The sequence below is a fragment of the Lagenorhynchus albirostris genome, chromosome 5 (assembly GCF_949774975.1).
Source record: "Lagenorhynchus albirostris chromosome 5, mLagAlb1.1, whole genome shotgun sequence".
Taxonomy (NCBI): Eukaryota; Metazoa; Chordata; class Mammalia; order Artiodactyla; family Delphinidae; genus Lagenorhynchus; species Lagenorhynchus albirostris.
The window spans coordinates 100,901,834-100,923,738 of record NC_083099.1 but is presented as its reverse complement, the minus strand read 5'-3'; the positions used below and the strand labels follow the sequence as shown (position 1 = coordinate 100,923,738).

The 21,905-nt window shown below is 34.0% G+C and overlaps 1 protein-coding gene across 2 annotated transcripts in view; it reads left to right on the top strand.

Annotated features, from left to right (window-relative positions):
* EPHA6 (EPH receptor A6) overlaps window positions 1-21,905 on the top strand; it is an 874,905-nt gene that overhangs the window by 43,821 nt on the left and 809,179 nt on the right. For both annotated transcript variants that reach the window (XM_060149381.1, XM_060149380.1), the window contains exon 2: window positions 3,755-3,819. In XM_060149381.1, coding sequence (XP_060005364.1) covers window positions 3,755-3,819 — 65 coding nt within the window. The remainder of the gene's footprint in view (window positions 1-3,754; window positions 3,820-21,905) is intronic.

Sequence of the window (21,905 nt, the reverse complement as noted above, 5' to 3'; positions counted from 1 at the left end):
TCTTCATTTATTAACTGAAATATTTCAGTAAGAGAAATGCACTGCACCCTGGTGGTGCGGTGGTTAAGAATCCGCCTGCCAATGCAGGGCACACAGGTTCGAGCCCTGGTCCGGGAAGATCCCACATGCTGTGGAGCAACTAAGCCCGTGTGCCACAACTACTGAGCCTGCGCTCTAGAGCCCGTGAGCCAAAACTACTGAAGCCTGCATGCCTAGAGTCCATGCTCTGCAACAAGAGAAGCCACTGCAATGAGAAGCCCGCGCACCGCAATGAAGAGTAGCCCCCTCTCACCGCAACTAGAGAAAGCCCATGCGCGGCAGTGAAGACCCAACGCAGCCAAAAATAAAATAAATATAAATAAATAAAGTAAAAAAAGAGAAATGTTCCTTCATTAACTATTTCCTTATTCAGAAGTATTTCATATAGAAAAAGCAAAATAAATGTTTTATTCTTTTCAGATTATTTACCAGTTTTTAAAAATAATGATTTCCTAGCATACTGCAAAAGTTATTAGTAGGTATATTTTATCATTTTGAATGCATGGATTTAAGCATGTTTGAAGTGTTTCAATCCCTTATAGTCATTAACCTTGTGTATGATCAAATTATAAATTTTTGGCCAGTGGAAGCCTATGCCAGTTGGTTCCTGTGTCCTTTTTACATGACCCTAGTAAACATTGATATATTCCCTGATTTGATATAAGGACTATAAAGCACCACCAATGAAGTGATCTTACAAAAAATAAAAATAAGTGGAACCTAGATCTGGTCAAGCCACTAAATATATCTACCAATTTAAAGGAAATGCAGGGAATGGTGGAACATATTCAATGATACCTCACGCAAAGGAAAATCTGGAATGTGGGATAAGACCACTTTTGTGGGTCAAAATTTTTGCTAATAAATTTGATTTCATGTAGTGAAATGATAACTGGCTATTTAAAACAACAGTGAGATACTATTGCACACCTGTTAGAATGCCTTAAAAAATGGACAATACCAAGTTCTGGTGAGAATGTGGAACAATTGGAAAACCAGACATTCTGCTAATGGGAAAGTAAAGCAACAGTTTTACAGTCTTGAAGAATTAGCATTCTTTATATAACCCAGCAATCACTATTTACCATGGAGAAATGAAAGCATAGGTTCACATAAAAATCTGTATATGAAAGTTCATCAGCTAGGAAATTCCATGCAATAGAATACTTTTCAGCAATAAAAAGCAACTGAGTGTTCAGTTGTATGTATAGATACACATAGCAACATAGATGAATCTCAAATGCATTATGCTGAGTGAAAGAAACCAGGCTCAAAAAGTTTCATACTGTATAATTTCATTCATTTGACATTATGGGAAAGGCAAAGCCATAGGGACAGAAATCAGATTAATGGTTGCTCGGGGCTGCGGTGGGGAAAGGATTCATCATAAAGGATCACAAGGGAAATTCTGGTGGTGATGGAAATATTCTATAGCTTGATTGTAGTGGGGGTTACATGGAAGTAGGAGTTTGTCACAATCCATAGAAATGTACATTTAAAAAAGGTGAATTTTATTGTAAGTAAATCATACCTCAATAAACCTAACTTTAAAAAAAGAAAGTGGGGAACCCATCAATTAAAAAAAAAAACAAGATCTCACCATAATGTATAGAACCTATTTGGATCTTGACTTTCTGTTAAAATAAGTTGAGACCATAGGAACATTAAACAATGACTGGATATTTGATGACATTAAGTAATACATACTATTTATAGTAGTGAATTGTTATTGTAGTTGTATTAAGAGGAGTCTTTATCTTGGATATACATACTGAAATTTTTACAGATGAAATCATATGATTACTGGAATTTGCTTCAAAGAAATCTTGCAGTGAGAGTAGGTAAACATGTATAGATGAAATAAGATTGGCTATAGGTTTGTAATTATTTAGGCAGAGTGATTAGTACAATGAGGGTTCATTGTACTGTTTTCTCCACATTTTAAATTATTTTTGAGAATTTTGCACAATAAAAATTAAAGAATTATGGCTCAGTTTTACAAATGTATGCTTAGTGAATATACTGGAAGAATATTCTGCAATGAGTATGTAGAGTTTATCCCAGAAATTTAAGCATGGTTTCATACTAAAAATCAATAAAATGTATCACAGTCAAATAAGAAAACCCACCGAGTCCTTGCTATAGACACTAAACAGCAGATGCCAAGTAACAGACTTCCAGTGACATTTTTTAAAAACTACAAAAACCCCTCCACTTTTTTAACTAGATGAAGAACTAAAACTCATGATGAAATACCAAAGGATTGTTTCTCAGAGTTCAGTCCATGATCGGCATCTGGGGGACTTGAAGGTAATAGTTAAAATCTGCTGAAACATGGGCCCTACACATTAACCTGCTGGAAACACTTCAAAAATCCTCTCCTGTTGATCTCCATCTATCTTTCTGGCCTCCTTCTATCCTCCTATTCCCCCAAATAATGTCTACTCCTACTCCCCATTCCAGTAACTGAGAACTGATTTAGTCACAGCTCAGTTATTTTACAGAAGGTATTCTAAAATAAATTTGTTTCTCATCACATCTGATTAAAGACCCCCTCATCCTAGCCCAGCCCAAATTGCATTTCCTTTATGAAATTGTCCCAGACCTGCCCTACCAGCCTTAGCCTAACTTAATTCCTAAGCTATTATATAGTGTTCAGTTTTAGAATTTAACAGAGTATGTCCTGATTATTTGTTTGCATGTCTTCTCAACCAGATTATGAGTTACATTTGGTCAGGGAAAAAGGTGCGTGGTTTTTATTTTTGCTTTTGTCTTCTTTAGCAGTAAGTATACTAACACATACAATAATAATGTAATCTACACTTAAAAAATATAGATTTCTTCAAAATGAGTTGTTTTCATACTTTGCCAATCATATAAGGGCATTTAATAACACACAAAGAAAATATACAGGCAGGCCTGCTTTAAAAGTTTTTCTTTCTTTAATGTGGTATAAAAAAGACTATATATGAAAATGGGGGGAAAAGCAAAGGTGATTTTCATTGTTGGTTTGCAAAGTGACCCTGTACTCATGCAGGGCGAGGAAAGAGAACAAAAAAACAGGTAGATCACTCCAGATTGGTAGGTGGCAGTTTTAATAAGCAAGGGAGCTTATGCACAAGGCTTGTCTTGGACGCCTGTCAGATGAGTAGATCTCTACACTTGACCACCAGAGGCTTAGAGACTTCAACTGGGTTCAGTCACGTATACCATCCAGATGGTTTCAGTAGCACCTTATTCTCTCAGGGCTCTGTCCTCGACAGCTATCACTGTGGGAATGATAGGCAGAGCATAGTTCTAAGGACAGGGGAGGAGCTGAGGAACCTCCCACCTATTGCTCAGGTCCAGCTTGAGTCCTCTGGTGGTCATATCCTCTTGATTAACCTCTCCAACACTCATCAATTTTAAAAGTCAGCAATTAAAAATGACTTTGTTAGTACTGTTACTCAGTCATCTATTTCATTTAGCATTGTTAAATACCATGCTATTTTAAAATTAATTTATAACCACCTTATATATTTTATATTTACTCAATATTATTAAGTATTATATATTAAGATTTAGTACCTACAAATAATTTTAAAGTAATTCAACTTACTAAAGCTAATACGATGAATAATACTAAAGGTCGTTGACATTAATGATTTAAATAACTGGTTCATTCTTATGTCAATTGAGAAGTTCATGCAAGTTTTTTTGTTTTGTTTAATTCCAGTTGTGTTGCTTGATACAACAACTGTGCTGGGAGAGCTAGGATGGAAAACATATCCATTAAATGGGGTAAGTTTAAATATCTTTTAAAATTGTTTTTCTTGTTAGGTTCTTAGGGTCTGTTATAATAAAGAAAGAAAAACAGTGTGGTTTTGGCTGTATTAAGTATGAATTTTAGTGTATAAATTAGATTACATAGGAAAGATTAAAATGCAATTAGAACTGCTAACCAATGGGAATGATATATAAAATTCTTTGCTTTCTTCTAAATTAGTAATTGTTCTTTAATATAGTGTTTATACATAGTAGTATTAGAATAGCTATCATATAAATATTTTCTTTAGAAATAAAATTTTATGTTCAAGACACTTTTTTTTTCTGTGTATATGCTTGTTAAATTTGGTAACCTCACTGAGTATTTGTGTATAAACAAACTTTAGATTATCATAGCATAAGTGTATTTTCCAGATACTAACAATTTGGTATTCATTAGAAAATATGAGTCTGCTAAAGCAGTATGTGTCTTTTGAACTTGGCAAAAAGATACATTATGATCAGGCTTTTGTTAGCTGAGTGTAGTTGCTTTTGAAAGGCTTATAAGAATGTATAATACACTTTTCCAGGTACTGACATCATTTTAGCTATGGTTGTACTTTTTATATGTTTTGATATATTTTGCATCATTTTCACAGTGTATTCCTACTATTTTTTTCATTTCAAGCTAAAATAAGAAGGGTGGTTTGTGCTGCTTTTTACCTAGATTTTGTCTATTTAAGCAAATCTTCAATAATGGAGGTAGTCAGCTGTTTTCAGATATACTTTGGTTAGCTTTTCTTCCTTTTTTTAGAAATTGTATTTTTCTCATTCATCACATTCTTCCTTGATACTTTTTTACATTGCTTTTTCTGTTACATCTACAAATTTAAATCTGAAAAAAGTTGGTTGACCCAAAATTGTTTTATGTTTTTAGAATCATTCCAGCAATGCTGTTTCAATTTGACTTTTATATCAGCAATTATTCAACAGTTATTCATTAAATGTGTATTTTCAACTAAAAATTCCTATGAAGAGTTTAATCTTTCTGTCTTTAACAGGTTATTTATTTATTTCTATTTGTTTGTTTATAGACTATGGCTTTATTTTTTCTGAAATTTAAATTTTATTCTTACAGAGCACTCGTCAAACCATTTCTGAGAATGTATCTTTTAAACTAAGATTATGCTTTTACCTTCATTATCTTATTTTCATTAAAATGAATAAACATCAGTATTCGTTGAGTGTGTTAAGTGTGTTAGTTTATCACAATTACTTTCAAGAAGTGAATGAAACTTCTTTTTTGGAATACCCTTTCAAGATATATACATATCTCGTTTTCTCAGTATATGAAGTAACTTATAAGAACTTACAAATATTAAGTAGTTTATAAGCCCCACTTTTTCATTTTCTGGAAAAAGAATGACAAAAATATTAGCAGTCATACTATCACTGACCTCATGTTGTCATAGCCAAAGAATCATGTGAGGAACAGAAGGAGTTGTGCTCTGCTCTAGTGATTGTGTTTGGCTTGATCAGGCTGCATTTCTTAAAGCAAACTGGTAACCAGGAGACACAGGGACTTACCGAGTTACAAATAAACTTACTGCTATTGTTCTTGTAATGATTTTGTCATAGGTGTTATGAAATGGGGAATTTTTCTACTTCTGATTTATTATAGAGAGAGGGCAGAATTGTTTGAAAAGTGATGCTTACCTCATAGTTTTCTGTTTTCCGGACACTGCACTAAGAATTTTATCCTTTTTTTCACAACGGCCCTATGAGGTATGTCTTAGTTTTCTTTCCCTGTTGGAGAAACCCAGTTTTAAAGATGGTAAGGAACAAAATTTACCAAGAAGTTATAGGCCAAATAGTGAGTGATGATTCCAATTCAAACTAAATTATTTCTGACTCTAATACCTGTATACGTATTATGGTACACTAACAGAGAGGAACATTGGAAACTTTATGAAAAGGCAATTACTTACGTGTGCTGTTTGCATAATTGGTTCAGATTTTTTATCCCCTTGATAAACATACTACTAAACTGAGATATACATTTTGGGCACCAGCCAAGAATGAACAAGAGGAAAGAGAAAGAAGCAGGGAAGGAGACTACAGTAGAAAATAAATATGATAGAATAAGGTAGAAAAGGAAAAGATGGTTAAAAATTCATTGAGCATTTACCATATGCTAGGCTTTGTTCAAAGCACTTTACTCACATGAGTCCTAGAAATCAAGTATAAATTTTCCTTATTGAAAGATGTGAAAATTGAGCTTCAGGTATATTAAATAACTTCTTCATGGTCACAGAGTGAGGAAATAATGCAGCAAAATTTCTAAGCCAAACATATTTTAATCTTCACATGTATTTCACAGTAGGTGCTTTTTATTTCTTTGAAGATTCTACCATGTAAAGATAAAGGGCAATGAGCAATACGTATAGACTACAGAGGGAACAATAACACATGGATTCAGACATTCAAAAGTAAATTAAATACTCAATTACCTTGGAATAGGCTATTTGACTTTTAGATTATCCCCCCAAATAATAATGCATATATGGCAAGTGTCAGCAGTAGGCATACTTGAAAATAGGAGCACATGGACATATTTTATAATAGATATGGATAAAGCTTCATGAATTAGATAAAACAGAGGTGAACCAAGGGAAACAATAAAATGGATAGATGACATAAGTAAATTTTAAAGAAAACATACAACTTAAATTTCTCTTTTAATGAAGAGGATAGATTACAGACAGGAATAGAGCTTTACTTAGTGCTATTTGTAGTTTAAAACAAGTGAGGAAATAATTAGTAAGGATAGAAAAACTTTGAAAACAATCTTCTAAAAATGGCAAGAATGAAAATCATCTAGACATCATAATTGATTAAATAATTTAAAATCTATAGGAACTGTAAACCAGTGTATAACATTTAAACTACCATTTATACCTGTGTATTAAAATTATAATTAAATCTATTTGAAATTGTGTAATTTTTTAAGGTTCTCAGGTTTTTTGAGCCATGCTAATTTGAATGGCCATTTTAACTAAAGTTGCGTTTTCTCAGAGACACTACTTCAGTTGTTTTTACAAATATGTCATGGGTAGAAAAGACAATAGATGATGTATTTGACAATCTTATGATATAAAGTATATTTGGTGCTTTTCTGAATAAAGTATTGCCTAGGAGTAACTTTCAAATCGATAAAATTTTCTTTCCATAAAGAATTGAACTAAGAGATATTTTTGAAATCATACAATGTATGATTTATATTATGAATCATATAAACTATATGCTTTAGTAAATTAATTCATAGTGGTTTTAATTTTTGTTGATTTTTTTTTTTTTTTTACTAAAAATACCTATTCCACCCTTAGTAACATGCTGATGTAATTACAAGAGTAGGCATTCATGATGTGCCTGTAAACAAAACCATTACTGGTTATTTGAATATAACATAAGCACCTCTGGTTAGCAAATATGGAAAATAGATGAATAGTTTTGAGCAAATGACTTTTTAGGCTTGCAAAAATTAAAAGAAAATATATTTATTTTCTTGCTTTTCAACTCATTTTTGCCAACATCAAAAATACACTTTCTTTTTTTAAAAGTCATGTCCAGAATTCAATGTAACACATTTCTCTTGTTCCATGTACTGTTTTGCAGTTTGGAAATAGGTCTACACAATCATAAGGCCAAAGAGAGTATCTTCAGGTAGTTTCGAGTAATGTTTTGTGAAAGAATAATAAAGGGAAGGATGAATTCTGCTTGAGGAAGATTGGTAGTAGGATGTGACCCATCAGCTCTTTCTTATAATCTAAGGAATCACATATGGTCTGGAAGAGAGGGTAGAAGGCACCTTTTAGGAAGAGAGAATAGCTTGAAGACAGGCACCGAATTCTTAAATGTATGCATTAAGTTTTAGGGACGTTTAGAATAATTTGTGTGGCTGAAGAGAAGGGATGTGGTGGGAAATAAGGCTACATTTATAGGCTAAGCCATACTGTAGGAGACTTAGAATTTCAGTGTCTTAATTGATTTACATAGTGTGTATCTCAGCCCCTGTAAGTAGAAGTACTTTCTGGATTTGCTTAAACAATCAAAAATTATTGAAGCTTTCTTTTGTTTAAGACAATAACATAAATCCTTGGAAATGAAAGACACCTTGGAAAATTGTTAGCAAAGGATGTTCAAGATATAGGTGTTCTTATTGATGTTGAGAACAGAGTGAAGTTGAATAATTATATTTGTATAGAGTATGGAGCTTGGTTTTAGAAAAGAATGAATACTTCAGTGAATTTGGGAACCAGTGGTTATACTTCTTAACACTGTGCTCTCACTGTCTAATGTCAAGAATTTTATATCTACATAATTCGAAACTGTTAAGAACTTTATCCTGTAAGTGTCCCTTCTATCCTTTATCTGTCTATGTACTACACTAAGGTAATAAAATTATGATGATCTCGTGGAGTAGCTAACAGAGTGCCATGATAATCAATGAAAGAATGCTGCGTCAATAAAAATTTTTGCATAGCACTATAGAAGTTATGTAAATACTGTAAAAGTGTTTTCACAAACATTAAGTTTAGGCATATGCCCTGGATTTTCTATTTGCTATTAGTAACTAATAACTGGTTAATACTAAATCTTACTCTGTGCAAAACTGAAGGACGTATTTCAGTTTTGAAAATCTCCTGGGAAGGAAGCAGCTAATCTTTAAGAATTGATGCTATTTTAATGCTAATGAGAAAAAAGAAACATGAAAGACATGGCTCAGGCAATAACTTTGTACAAAAGAAACAATTAAAAAATATATATCTCCTGAGTTTGTTCTCATAATCTGAAAATGTGTGAAAAAAATTATATAAATTTTCTTGACACATTAACTCTCATGTTTACTCCTTTTCTTTGATATTTTTATTTATTCAATTTATTTTTAGCCAATATATAACATTGTACATGAAAGAGAATACAGTAAGAGGGCCTGTAAGTTAAATGTGACATTCAAAATCCTTAATACCCATTACATATCAGTCCCTATTCAGTGCCACACAACCGTGGGGGGTTGTCATATTGGGGCATCTTGGCTCAGTATTAACTCTGACTAATAAAAAGTTATTGCTGTTAACCAGAAAAATAAAAGACTTTTCATAATATAAAAATTGGATTCCATGATTAAAAACTTATATTGTTTCCTTTGAGCTTTAGTAGTTATATTTGATACTTCTTAAAATTTAATAGCCATATGGCTTTTTTATTTAATACTGTAATTGAAAAGATAAGTGACTTATTTGGGTAGCCACATGCTGATTTTTAAAGGTACTTATACCTGAATAAAACCTGTTAGTTAAAGCATAGTATTTCATAATCATAATAAGTCCATAAAATATTATTTAATTTATTCCTAAAATTATACATACTTAATATTGATGAAAAAACTTGATTTTTAAGCACCCTATCAACTCAACTGAAATATTTTCATCATTATTTTCTTTTATAGTAATATTTTTAGGAAGAAAATGAAAGATTTGCTTGTTCCAGATTTTTTTCCCCACTCTCCTCTGTTGGTTGCTACTATACAGTAGACCAGATCTAGGTTGCAAAGTTGTAGCAGACACAGATATATGCACTTCAGTATTCAAAATCTAACTTCCCTTTCAGCAGTGAAGTATGCTTTAACAAAAATTTAAGAGAAAAATGAACGTTAGTAGGAAGAAAAAGTGCTATTGGATATTAAGTTGCATTTTATATTGATTATGACAGAGATTGGAAAACTTTGTGTTTCTCAGATGCCAAATATTGGTTTCAAATGTATATTATATGTATTTCGTGCATGTTGTGACTTAGATGATCATTAGGGTTTGAATAATGCAAGATCATACAGGGTATATGATCTTACCTGTTAAATATAGTGAATTAGTGTCATGAAATTTACCCTGAGATAGAAAAAAGGGATACAAGTCATTTATGCCTAAATAAAAGTTATGAGTGAACCTAACAATTCAGTCATTAATGATTCTTATAATGAAAAAACGAATGATTTTTATAATAAAAGAGGCTTATATTGCAATTAAACTGTGTAGAAAGCTACTTTATTCCATATGTCAGAGCCCATTATTTCCTAATATCATTGTTCCAAAGTTGAAAAATCAAAGGTAGAATGTGTTTATGATAGAGAATGGAATACCTACTAATACTGATAGTTAATTTCTGTATTTCGTATAGTAAGAACCAATTTATCATAGTAGCTTATTTTAGTGCTGCATTTTTATTCATTTTGTAGTACATTGAAATTATCCAAAAATACATGTATGTGTTTGAATTCTGAAAATATTTATAAGGTTTAGTTATAATTTCTGTTAAAAATAGATGTGTCAGTTATTGTTTTCAAAACTGATATCTAGATAGTTTTCCTTCTGAGAAACTTCACAACATATGTGGTAATTTTCTAAATATCCGTCATATTAATTTCAATCATATTGTTTCACATTTGAAAGAAATTGCTTTTCAGTTTTGAAAGTTTCTATTGTCCTATCCCCAAACTCAGAGATCCTTGCCTTAGTTATGTCCAGTCTGTTAATGAGCCCATCAGAGGCATTCTTCATTTTCCATTACATTGTTCTTGATCTCTAGCATTACTTTTTGATTCGTTCTTAGGATTTCCATCTCTTTGCATACGTGTTCTTACATGTTGTCCAAGTTATCCATTGAAGCCTTTAGCAAATTAAAAAAATCCCTGGTCTGATAATTCCAACATTCCTGACATATCTGACTCTGGTTCTGATGCTGCTTCTCTTTAAACAGTGTTTTTTGCATCTTGTAATTTTTAATTGGAAGGTAGACATGATGTGTGGGTAAAAGGAACTGAGGTAAATGGGCCTTTAGTAATACAGTGGTAAGCTGTGGGGGGAGAAAAAGTGTTTTATAGTCCTATAATTAAGTCTAAGGCTTTTGGTGAGCCTGTACCCCTGGACTGTGAACTTTACCAGGGCTTCTCAATTTCCTTTTTCCGCCTTAGGTGGATGGACAGGATGGCTAGAGGGAGTTGAAGTTAGGTATCTCCCTCCTCCTACATGGAAGCCTACAGCTGGATAGAGCTGGGTATTTTCCTTTCCTCAAGTAGGTTAGGCTCTGTCAAAACCCCAGCAGGCAGGTAGGGCTCTGGTAAAGTACTTTTTCCTTAGGGCAGGCCTTGTTAAGAAGAACCGAGTGCTCTGGCATATTTCAAAGTGGTTCTTTTATATTTACAACTGTTATCAACATTGTATAGTATATAAGTGGCTGAAACATTTGGTTAAAAAGTTTCACAAATTATGATTGTACTTAATTTTCTCTACCTTCTGTTTTTAGTCAATGAACTGTCTGAATTTTTCACTTTCTCCTCACCTCAATCACTACTGGTAGCAGTTGGCTTTATTTTCAAGTCCATTTAATCTAAAAAATGAATCAAGCTTTTATGCCTTTGATTACATGACATTACTGCTGCTATTCTTTCAATAAAGGGAGACATCAGAGTTGCCCATGGTGTGCAGTTTGAGTAGTAGACCATGACACTCCCAGGAGCTTATAGAAATTTAGTTCCACATATCTTGGCTTCACAGGAGACTTAATGTAAGTTTCTAACCCCAAACATTCAAATTGTTAATGTCATGGGTCTGCAATAAAAACTGTGCTTAAGCATTTTATATATTTTTCATTTAATCCTAATAATGCCTATGTGAAGTAAGTATTATTAGCATCATTTTACAAATGAAAAAACTGAACCTGAGAAAAGTTACATCACCTGCCCAAGTGTGTGGTGACATTTAGCTGGTACTAAAGCCAGTGTCATCTCAATCCCAAAACCAGGATTGTTAGTGACTCAGCGTAACATGGATTGATTTTTCAACATTGTGATTGGTGCTATGGAGAGTGTAAAATAATCTATACATTCGCTCAAGTGCAATCTTAATCTAGTTACAGTGTTATTACAATGATCCAGATTTTGTGTCAAAAGATTATGTGGTTACTGAGAAGTGCTAATAAAAGATTAATTCATCTTTGAAGACCAAAGGATACCCCAAAGCTAAGAATGGTTAATTATTAAGTACAGTTGTTTAGTTAGTGGCATAACAATATTTGGTGCATGTTTAGATTGTTTACATATTTTTTCTCTTAGAAAAGAACTAAAGAAATATTCCTCTAGTGTATTTCTTCTGAATCTGTTCTTTCGTGTCTCATTTTTAATAAATGATTCTTTATACATGTCTGTTATTGACTGTAAGCTAAAGGGTAAAATATAGAGTAGTCCAACACAAAACCCAAAACATCCTTGTCGAAATAAGTATATTAGAAATGTTATAGAAATTAGAGAACACAATTAGAGAAATGTTAGAGCTTGTCCTTCTCACACCATCTTCTAAGTAAATTGACCAAGAGGCTTGTTGAGGGATTTCCACTGTGGTTAGTGCCCAGATGCCCTATTCCTTCAACCATAACTTAATGAGACAAAGGTAGACACCTGGCTGAAAGACATCCAATTAATTGGCTAATCAGCTACCTGTCTCTCTCTCACATATGATTTCCATAAATTGCTAAAGCAATCACATTCCTTTTTAGGAATTTAGGATTTCTAAGTTCAGAGCTGAATGGAAATGGCAATCAGAAACTTCTGCCATAAAGATTCACCAAAAGATTCATGCATGGAAAAGGAGTAGAGCAGAGGGGCTCTGATTAACCAGAATCATGTGCAAGTAAAAGTTCTAAGAGAACAGAAAACAAAACAAAACAAAACAGTAGTTGAAGGGCAACCAGTCAGTAATAAGAGAATGGAGAACATAGCACATGCAGAGATAAAAACATGAGAAAATGTAGAGTGGGGTAGTCCGTACTTCCAGAGCTGACCAGGTTACTGCTAAATCTCCAGGTGCAGATCTTTAATATTTTTAAAATAAATTCCGTTTGCATGAGCTACCAAATTGTAAAGGTAGATTGTAAACTTGATGATGATGACGATGACGATGATGACTACAATGACGACAGGAGAAAAAATAGGAGACGGCACTATATTGAGTTCGACCAGAAAACGTGAAAAGCCATGGAAGTTAGAATTCCTTGAGGATAATACAGGAACATGAATCATCCAGAGCTATAGGCCTTCTTTTTTTTTTTTTTAACATCTTTATTGGAGTATAATTGCTTTACAATGGTGTGTTAGTTTCTGCTATATAACAAAGTGAATCAGTTATACGTATACATATATTCCCATATCTCTTCCCTCTTGCATCTCCCTCCCTCCCACCCTCCCTATCCCACCCTTCTAGGTGGTCACAAAGCACCGAGCTGATCTTCCTGTGCTAGTGCTATGCAGCTGCTTCCCACTAGTTATCTATTTTACGCATGGTAGTGTATATATGTCCATGCCACTCTCTCACTTTGTCACAGCTTACCCTTCCCCCTCCCCATATTATAGGCCTTCTTTTATCAAATCTTGCATGGGTAAATGATCTCCCATGCATGTGGGCAATCAGGGAAACAGGTGAATAAATATACATAGTTTATTAGAGCCCATAAATTTTTAAATATTTAATACCTGAGCAACTATGAGATGTGACACTTCTCTCTGCCGTATCTCAGAATATTCCTTCTTGTATAGCAAACCCTACAAGTATGTAAGTAAGTAAATGGCTTTCTGCCTTATTTTTCACTGGTTGAAAGAACATGTATTGGATAATGATGAAATTAATTCTGTGGTAAGGAAGAGAAGTAAGAGAAAAGCAGATAACAATGAATTAGGAAATCAGAATTGAAAGTATTTACTGACATCTGTGAATATGTAATCAGCTTATATTCTCAGGGCAGCTGAAAAATAAGTATGTATGCTATTCATTTTCCAGTATCTCCACTGTTCTTTAATGTATAGTCTTGAAGGTGTCTTCTCGTAAACATATCTATTTTTAAAGATATGGGTTACTTTAAGCCATTACCCTTGATTACATAATATAGTCTTTTCTTTATTCTATTTTTTGCATTGTTACTTATAAAACTTTAACTTTGTCTCCTACTTCCGAGAGGAGTTTCCAGTTGTCCTTTTAAAATGAACTCCCAAATTGTATATTCTAAGCTAAGATTCTGGTTTTATCAGAAAGTTCTAATTATTTTAACTATAGTCATTTCAAATATTTATAAACCATTTCATTCATAAATGAAAGAGTCTATACTCAATCCAAAGCAAGCACATACACAGTTAAATTCTCTCATGAAACCCTAAAGGATTATTAGTGAAATACTTAACAACTAAATGAAATATAGTAGGCCAAGTATTTTTATAAATTTGTTTGTATTTTAAGTGATTGACTTACTCTTATGCCCCATAACAAGTCACCAAGTCCTGTTGATTCTACCTCCTAAAGCTCTTTTAAATCACTCTTTATCATCAGTGCATCAATCTGGCTCCTCATCATTCTTCTCCAAATTACCATGGTTGTGTTTTAAATTATCCACTTGCTTTGGGTCTTCTCTGGCCCCTTCCACCAACCTTTCCAATCCATCCTTCATCTTGTTGCCAGAACTGATCTTCTAAGGTGAGGATCTGATCCTGTCTCTACCCTACCTAACCCCTGCTTCCCTTACCTATATCATTTAACCTGTGACCCATAGCTGCCTCTCCATTTTTATCTTCAGCCACTCCACCTTCTACCTTTTACTAAAGAGACTTTTGTGTTGATAATTTCTTCCGTGTTAGTAACTTGCTTCCTCTTATCTCTGGATATAAGACAGTGCTGTTGAGTTTATCTGGAAAGTTCTCTTACCAACCCCCACCTTCTCTGGCTTTCTCTTACTTTTTTTTTTTTTGGTAAAGGCAAAGACGATTTTCAGTCTTTTCTGGGAAAATTTATACTGCCAAAGATTGAATTAAGAATCTTTTGGGGGGAACACCAGGAACTCAGTGCATATCACAGTGTTTATCTCACAATATTTAAATGTCTGTCTCTTACTAGATTTTTTTTTTTTTTTTGCGGTACACATGCCTCTCACTGTTGTGGCCTCTCCCGTTGCGGAGCACAGGCTCTGGACGTGCAGGCTCAGGGCCATGGCTCATGGGCCCAGCCGCTCCACGGCATGTGGGATTTTCCCGGACCGGGGCATGAACCCGTGTCCCCTGCATCGGCAGGCGGACTCTCAACCACTGCGCCACCAGGGAAGCCCTCTTACTAGATTTTAAACTGTTGGAGGAATGGATTGGGTGTGTCAGTTTGAGTTAGTGACTACAATATGACAGATGTTCAGTAAAAGTTGGTTGGATAGCTAAATAGATGTACAAGTAACAAATTATTCTACATACATATCGGTTAAAGGCTGTATTTTGCAACTCTCATTGGAGCTGGAACAGTTTGTTATTAACTTTGGGCATAATCAGATGTGACAAAAATACTAAATGATTGTGAAAATTGAACCCTTTTCTTATTCAGGATTGGTTTAGAGTATGGGTAGAAAAGTGTATATGTTTACTCTCATTTTTGTATTTTAGAGAATCCATTCATTTTCTCATTATCAATTTTCTCACTAAAATTGAAGTTGAAAGGTGGGTGGAAAAGATATTTACCTACGAAATAAAAAGACTATAAAAGAGCTTATAAGCTATTTAAGCAACACCAATCAAGACATAATAGACTTTCAAAGAATTAATGACTGGTTTAGAGCAGTGGATGAACTGAATCACATCTGGGAAATATTAACCCCAGACGGTTATTAGTACTGCACCTTGTTATTAAGATGAGAATAAAAAATAGACCATATGGATTTTTAATGGTTGATAGATAGACTGAAAATTTTAGATAATTTATACTAACCAGTCAAGCTTTCAAAAAGCATAGGTCAGCATTAAATGTTAAATAGGTTTTGTACTCTGAATTCCATGCAATTAGTATTTTGAACTAATGTACCATAGTAAGCAAAATAGGTTCTTCAAGTGGATTGACTTTACTTTAGCAAAAAAAACCTGTTGTGCTCATAAATGTGATGCTTAACTTAGTCTTCATCTCCCCCATAATTGGGTAGCAATGTATACCAAATATTTCAATGCAATTAAAAAGTCTTTCAAATAAGAGAAAGAATCTAGGATTTAAATCTAGGATTTAAAATATATAAAAAATACAGACACACACACGTATATACATAGATACACATCTATATATATGCATTCTGCAGAAATGTGTCATTTGTCTTTGAGCAGATGTTAACAAATATAATCAGAAATTCTAATGTAGCTGCATATATTAGAGAGAACATCAAAATAAAGGGGGGAGGGTGCTAACTAAAATTAAAGTGTAGCTCAGTGACTTCCTTTATGTTGGAATTTTTCCAAATGAGTTCCAGAATTCATAAATATTTTGTGAATGTGCTGATTGACAATGTGAATGATGTTATATAAATCTCCACAGCAAGTTTTGGCCTCTCAATTTATATGATTTGGTAATTTCTCCCTTTGCTCATGCAAAATGTAGTGTGGATGAACTAATTTTTGTTTTCAATGGTGAACCAGCCAGTGCTGCCACTTAGTGCCAGAATGTTCTCAAGGCAAAAATAGCTTGTCCCTGAATTCATAATTTTTTTAATTCTAAGACCTTAAGACTTCAAAACCTAAAAATGAATGAAAACTATTGATTTTATAAGGCTTTATATAACTTGGGTTTTAAGAAATTAATATTGCTACAGTTACCTGTTTCGAAGTAAATATTACTAGAGAATGAAAACATATATTGAAACTAATATTTGAAGTAATATTATTAAAGAAGGAAAACATCTATTGAAAGTAATGATACATAATTGAAATTTAACCCTTAACTAGGGCAATGCCTAGAAACAAAGGGCAGCTTTTAGATATTGTTTTATAATCATTGTCCAAAGTGTTTTTAATATTAAAGTAATGAACTCTGCCTACATAGTTATTTAATATTTATAATGTGACAAATATCAATATTTTATTGGGAGCCATGCTAAGGATAAGACAGAGATTAATATTGAAAACAATATAGAAGGATAGTTTAACCTCAGCAATACCTTCCTGCTTTCTTCATCTCCTCCTCCTTTTTACCACCACTTACCTAATTTGGGGAGTCAGAGTAATCACTCAAAGTTGCAAAGGATTTTTCTATTCCCAGTGTTTTCCCATTCATAAATTACTTAAATAATTTGTATGACCAGTGATTCTTTATGTATACATGTAAGAAAATGTAATTTGTAGATAATTTCAGTAACCAACTAGTTAAAACTACAGCCCAATCAAGAATTATTATGTATAATATTATATACCATATCATGATATATACTATATCATGTACTAGTTTCCTAGGGCTGCTGTGATAAATTTTCACAAACTGGTGGCTTAAAACAATAGTAGTTTATTCTCTCATAATTCTGGAGGTCAGAAGTCTGAAATCAAGGCACTGGCAGTGTCAAGCTCCCTCTGAAGTCTCTAGGAAAGAGTCCTTCTTTGCATCTTCCAAACTTCTGGTGTTTGCCAGCAGTCCTTACATCCTTAGCTGTATCACTCCATTACTGCCTCCATCTTCAAGTGGCTGTCTTCTCTCTGTGTGTATCTGTGTCTTCACATGGCTTCCTGAAAAGGACACCAGTCATTGGATTTAGGGTGTACCCTAATTCATTATGACCTTATCTTAACTTGATTACATCTATTTCAAATAAGGTCACTTTTACAGTTTCTAGATGGACATGAAGTTTGGGGGGTCACTATTCAACCCACTGCATGTCAGCATATTAATTTTCATAGTGCTGTAAAAGGTATACTCATGATTTAAAATAGAGCAATATGACAGTAAAATATGTGGGCTGATTCAATATGAAGTCAATATTGTTGCTCAGTGTCTGTTTCTTTCTTCAAGGTTAACGTCTGATGTTCTGAGTACATCATCAAGTATGTACTCATCAAGGAGTAGTTGGAAAGCTAAGGAGAGTAAACCACATATGCATTAGTGAAAATATTTGATAGTTATATGCTGGTAAAATAATTGCTCTGTGTCTTCTGTCTTTTAGTATTTCATTATAAGCAGGGGTCCTGTTGTCCTGGAGGTTGCCATCTTTAGTGAAATCCAAAGAAATGATGTTAAATACAACACAGAGAATAATGGAAACAAAGGAATTTGGGAAATTTGCATATTTTTCCAATTTCAGGAAGTAATCTTATTTCACAATTTAGATATGACCTTCAACAGCCCTTATATAGATCTTGAAGTGTTTCTGAAATGATGGAAACATGTAATCATTTTCTGTTAACTCTTAGTGGTCTTACTGGTGCTTCTCTCTATCAGGCTTTGGTCTATCCTGAACTGTGAATCAATGGCAATTAAAGTAAATTATTATCCGAGATGGTTCCTTTTGAAAATGAAGTGAGCATTATTAATAATTACTCTGGGACAATAAGTATGAACAGGGCATTAAATACTTCTGGCTATTTATAGATTTACTGATATTTTTATTGGTAGTTGGAATAATTGTGTCCCTCACATGCCTCAACACGGAAAAAAGTAATAAACAGTTATAGCTTCTTTCAGTCATGGTTAATGTTTCATAGTCACTGAACTAAGGAGGGGGAAGATAATTCAGTGAGTTGACTGAAAATTGGTGTTATCTGTTTTGCATAATCCCACAGACAGAAGAAATTACATATGTAATTTGGAAGAAAATGTAAAGGCTACTATCTGTTTAAGTTAAAATCTCACAGGTAACAAGTTAAATATTATTCTTGTACACATGTCCTTTTAATCCCAGGTGCTACTGCAAATGAAATTAAATGGTATTGACTATCATCAGAGTATTATTGAAAATATTCTGAAAGGAGACTTATGTTTTCTCTACAAAAAAGCGCCATTAATCTTGATGATACCTTTTTTGGGGAAAAGGATCAGAATTTTCTTTTTAGGATCCTTAATTTAAAATAATTGCAAATTCAGTTGTATAAGTTCATCTGTTGAGTCTCATTTATAACAGATGCTATGTGGAAAGATATATGTTTCAGGGCTATGTTTTTCAGTGTTCAGTTATAAGAAAAAGCAAAGGAAATCAAAATAGAGAAAGAAGGAAGAAGATAGTGAATACAGTGAACATAAGAATATAGGAAATAGAGAAGGAAAGAGAAGGGGCTTCTGATGTACAGAGAATATGGCTGTGATTGCGAGCATGGAAAGTGATGTTTGGTTTTAGAAATTCATTATTATCTACAGAATTTAGCAGAATAAGAAGGTTTACACAGAGTATTTTTACCACAGGAATAGGCTTTGGCATATGCCGGTGCGATTAAGCATCCTATTCATCTCTGTCAGTCACGGCCCTTCAAAGACTGATTTGAAAGAATTACTCATTATGAGAGGGAGGACATAAGGAAACATTTGAAAGAACAAGTGATTAATGGCATCATTACAGAGTCCTGTAGCTATTATGCAAAACCTACAGTGTTGTGTGAACAAAATGAAAAACTGGAATATCCATGGATTTCCACTTTCTGAGTCTTTGATTGAAAAATGCATTAATGTAACAGGCCACAGATTGACAATAAACTTGACTGCTTGGCTAAATAGGAAGTGGTGATCAGTGTTGATTCTAACTACACATTTGTCTGCAAGTAGAAAAGAACTAATATCATTTCTGTTTGCATAAATTGTGACATTTAATGCCTAGAGGGAGCATGTTAGGAGAGGCTGGAACTTGTGGAGAATGAGGCCTGCAGTAAGACAATACAGTTTTTATCAATTCATGAGACTCCCATCAGCCAGAAGATACTGCAAATCTCTGCTATGGGCTCCTTAGGTTAACCCAAATATATTCATGGAACTTGCAACAGACTTAAATATTTGAGTATGCTAATGAGGAAACAGCACATATACTGGCTGTCAAAGGAAAAAATAGGTAGATATATATGTACAGGCTTATGAGGATAGCCATGATGTTTATATATAGCTAAATGAAAACAGCTATTTCAGAACTACATGTATAACACAACTTTATTTTTAACCTTAAAACAATACCTACCAGGGCTTCCCTGGTGGCGCAGTGGTTGAGAGTCCACCTGCCGATGCAGGGGACACGGGTTCGTGCCCCAGTCCGGGAAGATCCCACATGCCGCGGAGTGGCTAGGCCCATGAGCCATGGCCGCTGAGCCTGCACGTCCGGAGCCTGTGCTCCACAACGGGAGAGGCCACAACAGTGAGAGGCCCGCGTACCGCAAAAACAACAACAACAACAACAACAAAATACCTACCAAATTATTGGCCATATATATACATATGTATATATATATACATATATATGTATGCATAATATACATACAGTCATAGAAAAATATTTGGTGAGTGACATCTAGTTGGTTATACTGTGGTAATTCAATTACTTACTGGATTCAGGATTGGATTGAGAGGACTCTGGGAAAAGATGATTTTTATTTTTTTTACTATGTATCATTTTATTAAAAAGTAGTTGAATTACAGATGATATTCACATTCCTTTTTCCACCTTTGTAATAAACAAGGAAAATGCTTGGACTTCTGAAAAGGGACAGAATTATTAAAATTTTGGTTGTCATAACAGATAGAATAAAAATAAAACCACATGATTTATAACTTAAACTCACATTGAAGGAACAGCAAAAGCTTTCCGTGTCGCCAAATGGATGAGAATGGTGTCTTGATCCTTAGGGGAATAAAAGTAGAGGGGGATGTGTTTCAAAATTTCTATTGACAAGGAGAAAAATGAGGATACAGGCTTCATTTTCTGGCTTAGAGTCTACAAGTATAATTATCATTTTCAAGAGTGTTAAAGTGATTACTGATCAATTTCCAACAAGTCATAGGAATAGTGGTATTATAAGGTATTTGAATATTCAATCATCTTCACTGATATGCATTAATGTGTCATTTCTGCCAAACATCTCTTAAATCTGCATGCTACATAGTACCAAGAGGAAGGTTGGAAATTGTCCTGGCAAGTACTTTTTATCTATTGTACTTACAAGTAACATACAAGGACTTAAAGACATCACTGTGGCTTACTACAGAGTGGGATGATTTTGCCAGTGTCACAAAACTTATTACTAATTTAACATATCAGAGGATTATATTGAAAGACAATGAAAAGATGGGAAAAGACCATGGAAAGGACTAGGGCAGTGGATACCTCTTGGAATTCTTTAGCATTGTGTGGGATTGCTGCATTGGGAAGGATGGGCACACTTGCTGTTAAACTGAGCAGGTATTTGTCAGAAAGTTATTTATTTATTTATAATTTTTAAATTGAAGTATAGTTGATTTACAATGCTGTGCTAATTTAGAAAGTTATTTTTAAAGCAGTGTGATCAGTCTTGTCTCGTAGGAAAACAAAAACCTTCCCTAGTTAATTCAAATAAAGGAATTAAAACAGAAATTGTTTACAAATGTGTTAGAAGGACTGGAGGAGTAAAAGGGGGAAGTACATATATGAAAATATCAGTAACTGCAGGAAACTACTCTTACCCCTTGGACTGGAGGGGCAAAAATTATTACCCAGAGCCCCATTTTGGAGGGCTGCTATGGCCACTCCTGCTCTTGAAACTACTGACTCCATTTTTCAGCAAGCCTGGAGTCCCACACCTACGAATGCTAAAAGAGTCTTGTGGCCCACAGTTGGCTGAAGCTCTTGGACTCCTCTCTGCCATGGCTGGAGTCCACAACTCGGTTGCTGATTCTGCATTGCCTGGAGCCAGAGCCAGTGAGGCTCTATGGCTGACGCTGCTGAACTACCCCTGCCTCAGCGGCCAGAGCCATAGTATTGATAGAATAGGGGAAAAAAATGCCCTTTCTCCTCCTGCTTCTAATCTCCCACCAGTGTTTCATTGACAGGACTTACCTGGATGTCGGGCAGCAGTGGATTATTGGAAATTGCTACCACATATACTAATTCTGTCCATTAACTCAACAAGTGTATATTGAGCATCTGCTCTGTGCCAGATATATTTTAAACACGGGGGACCTAGACATGGACAAAACAGACAAAGCTTCTGTTTTACAGAGTGCTTACATTTTAACAGAGAGAGAAAGAAAATTATTACATGTATGTTACTACAATGTAAAGTGGTGACAAGCGCC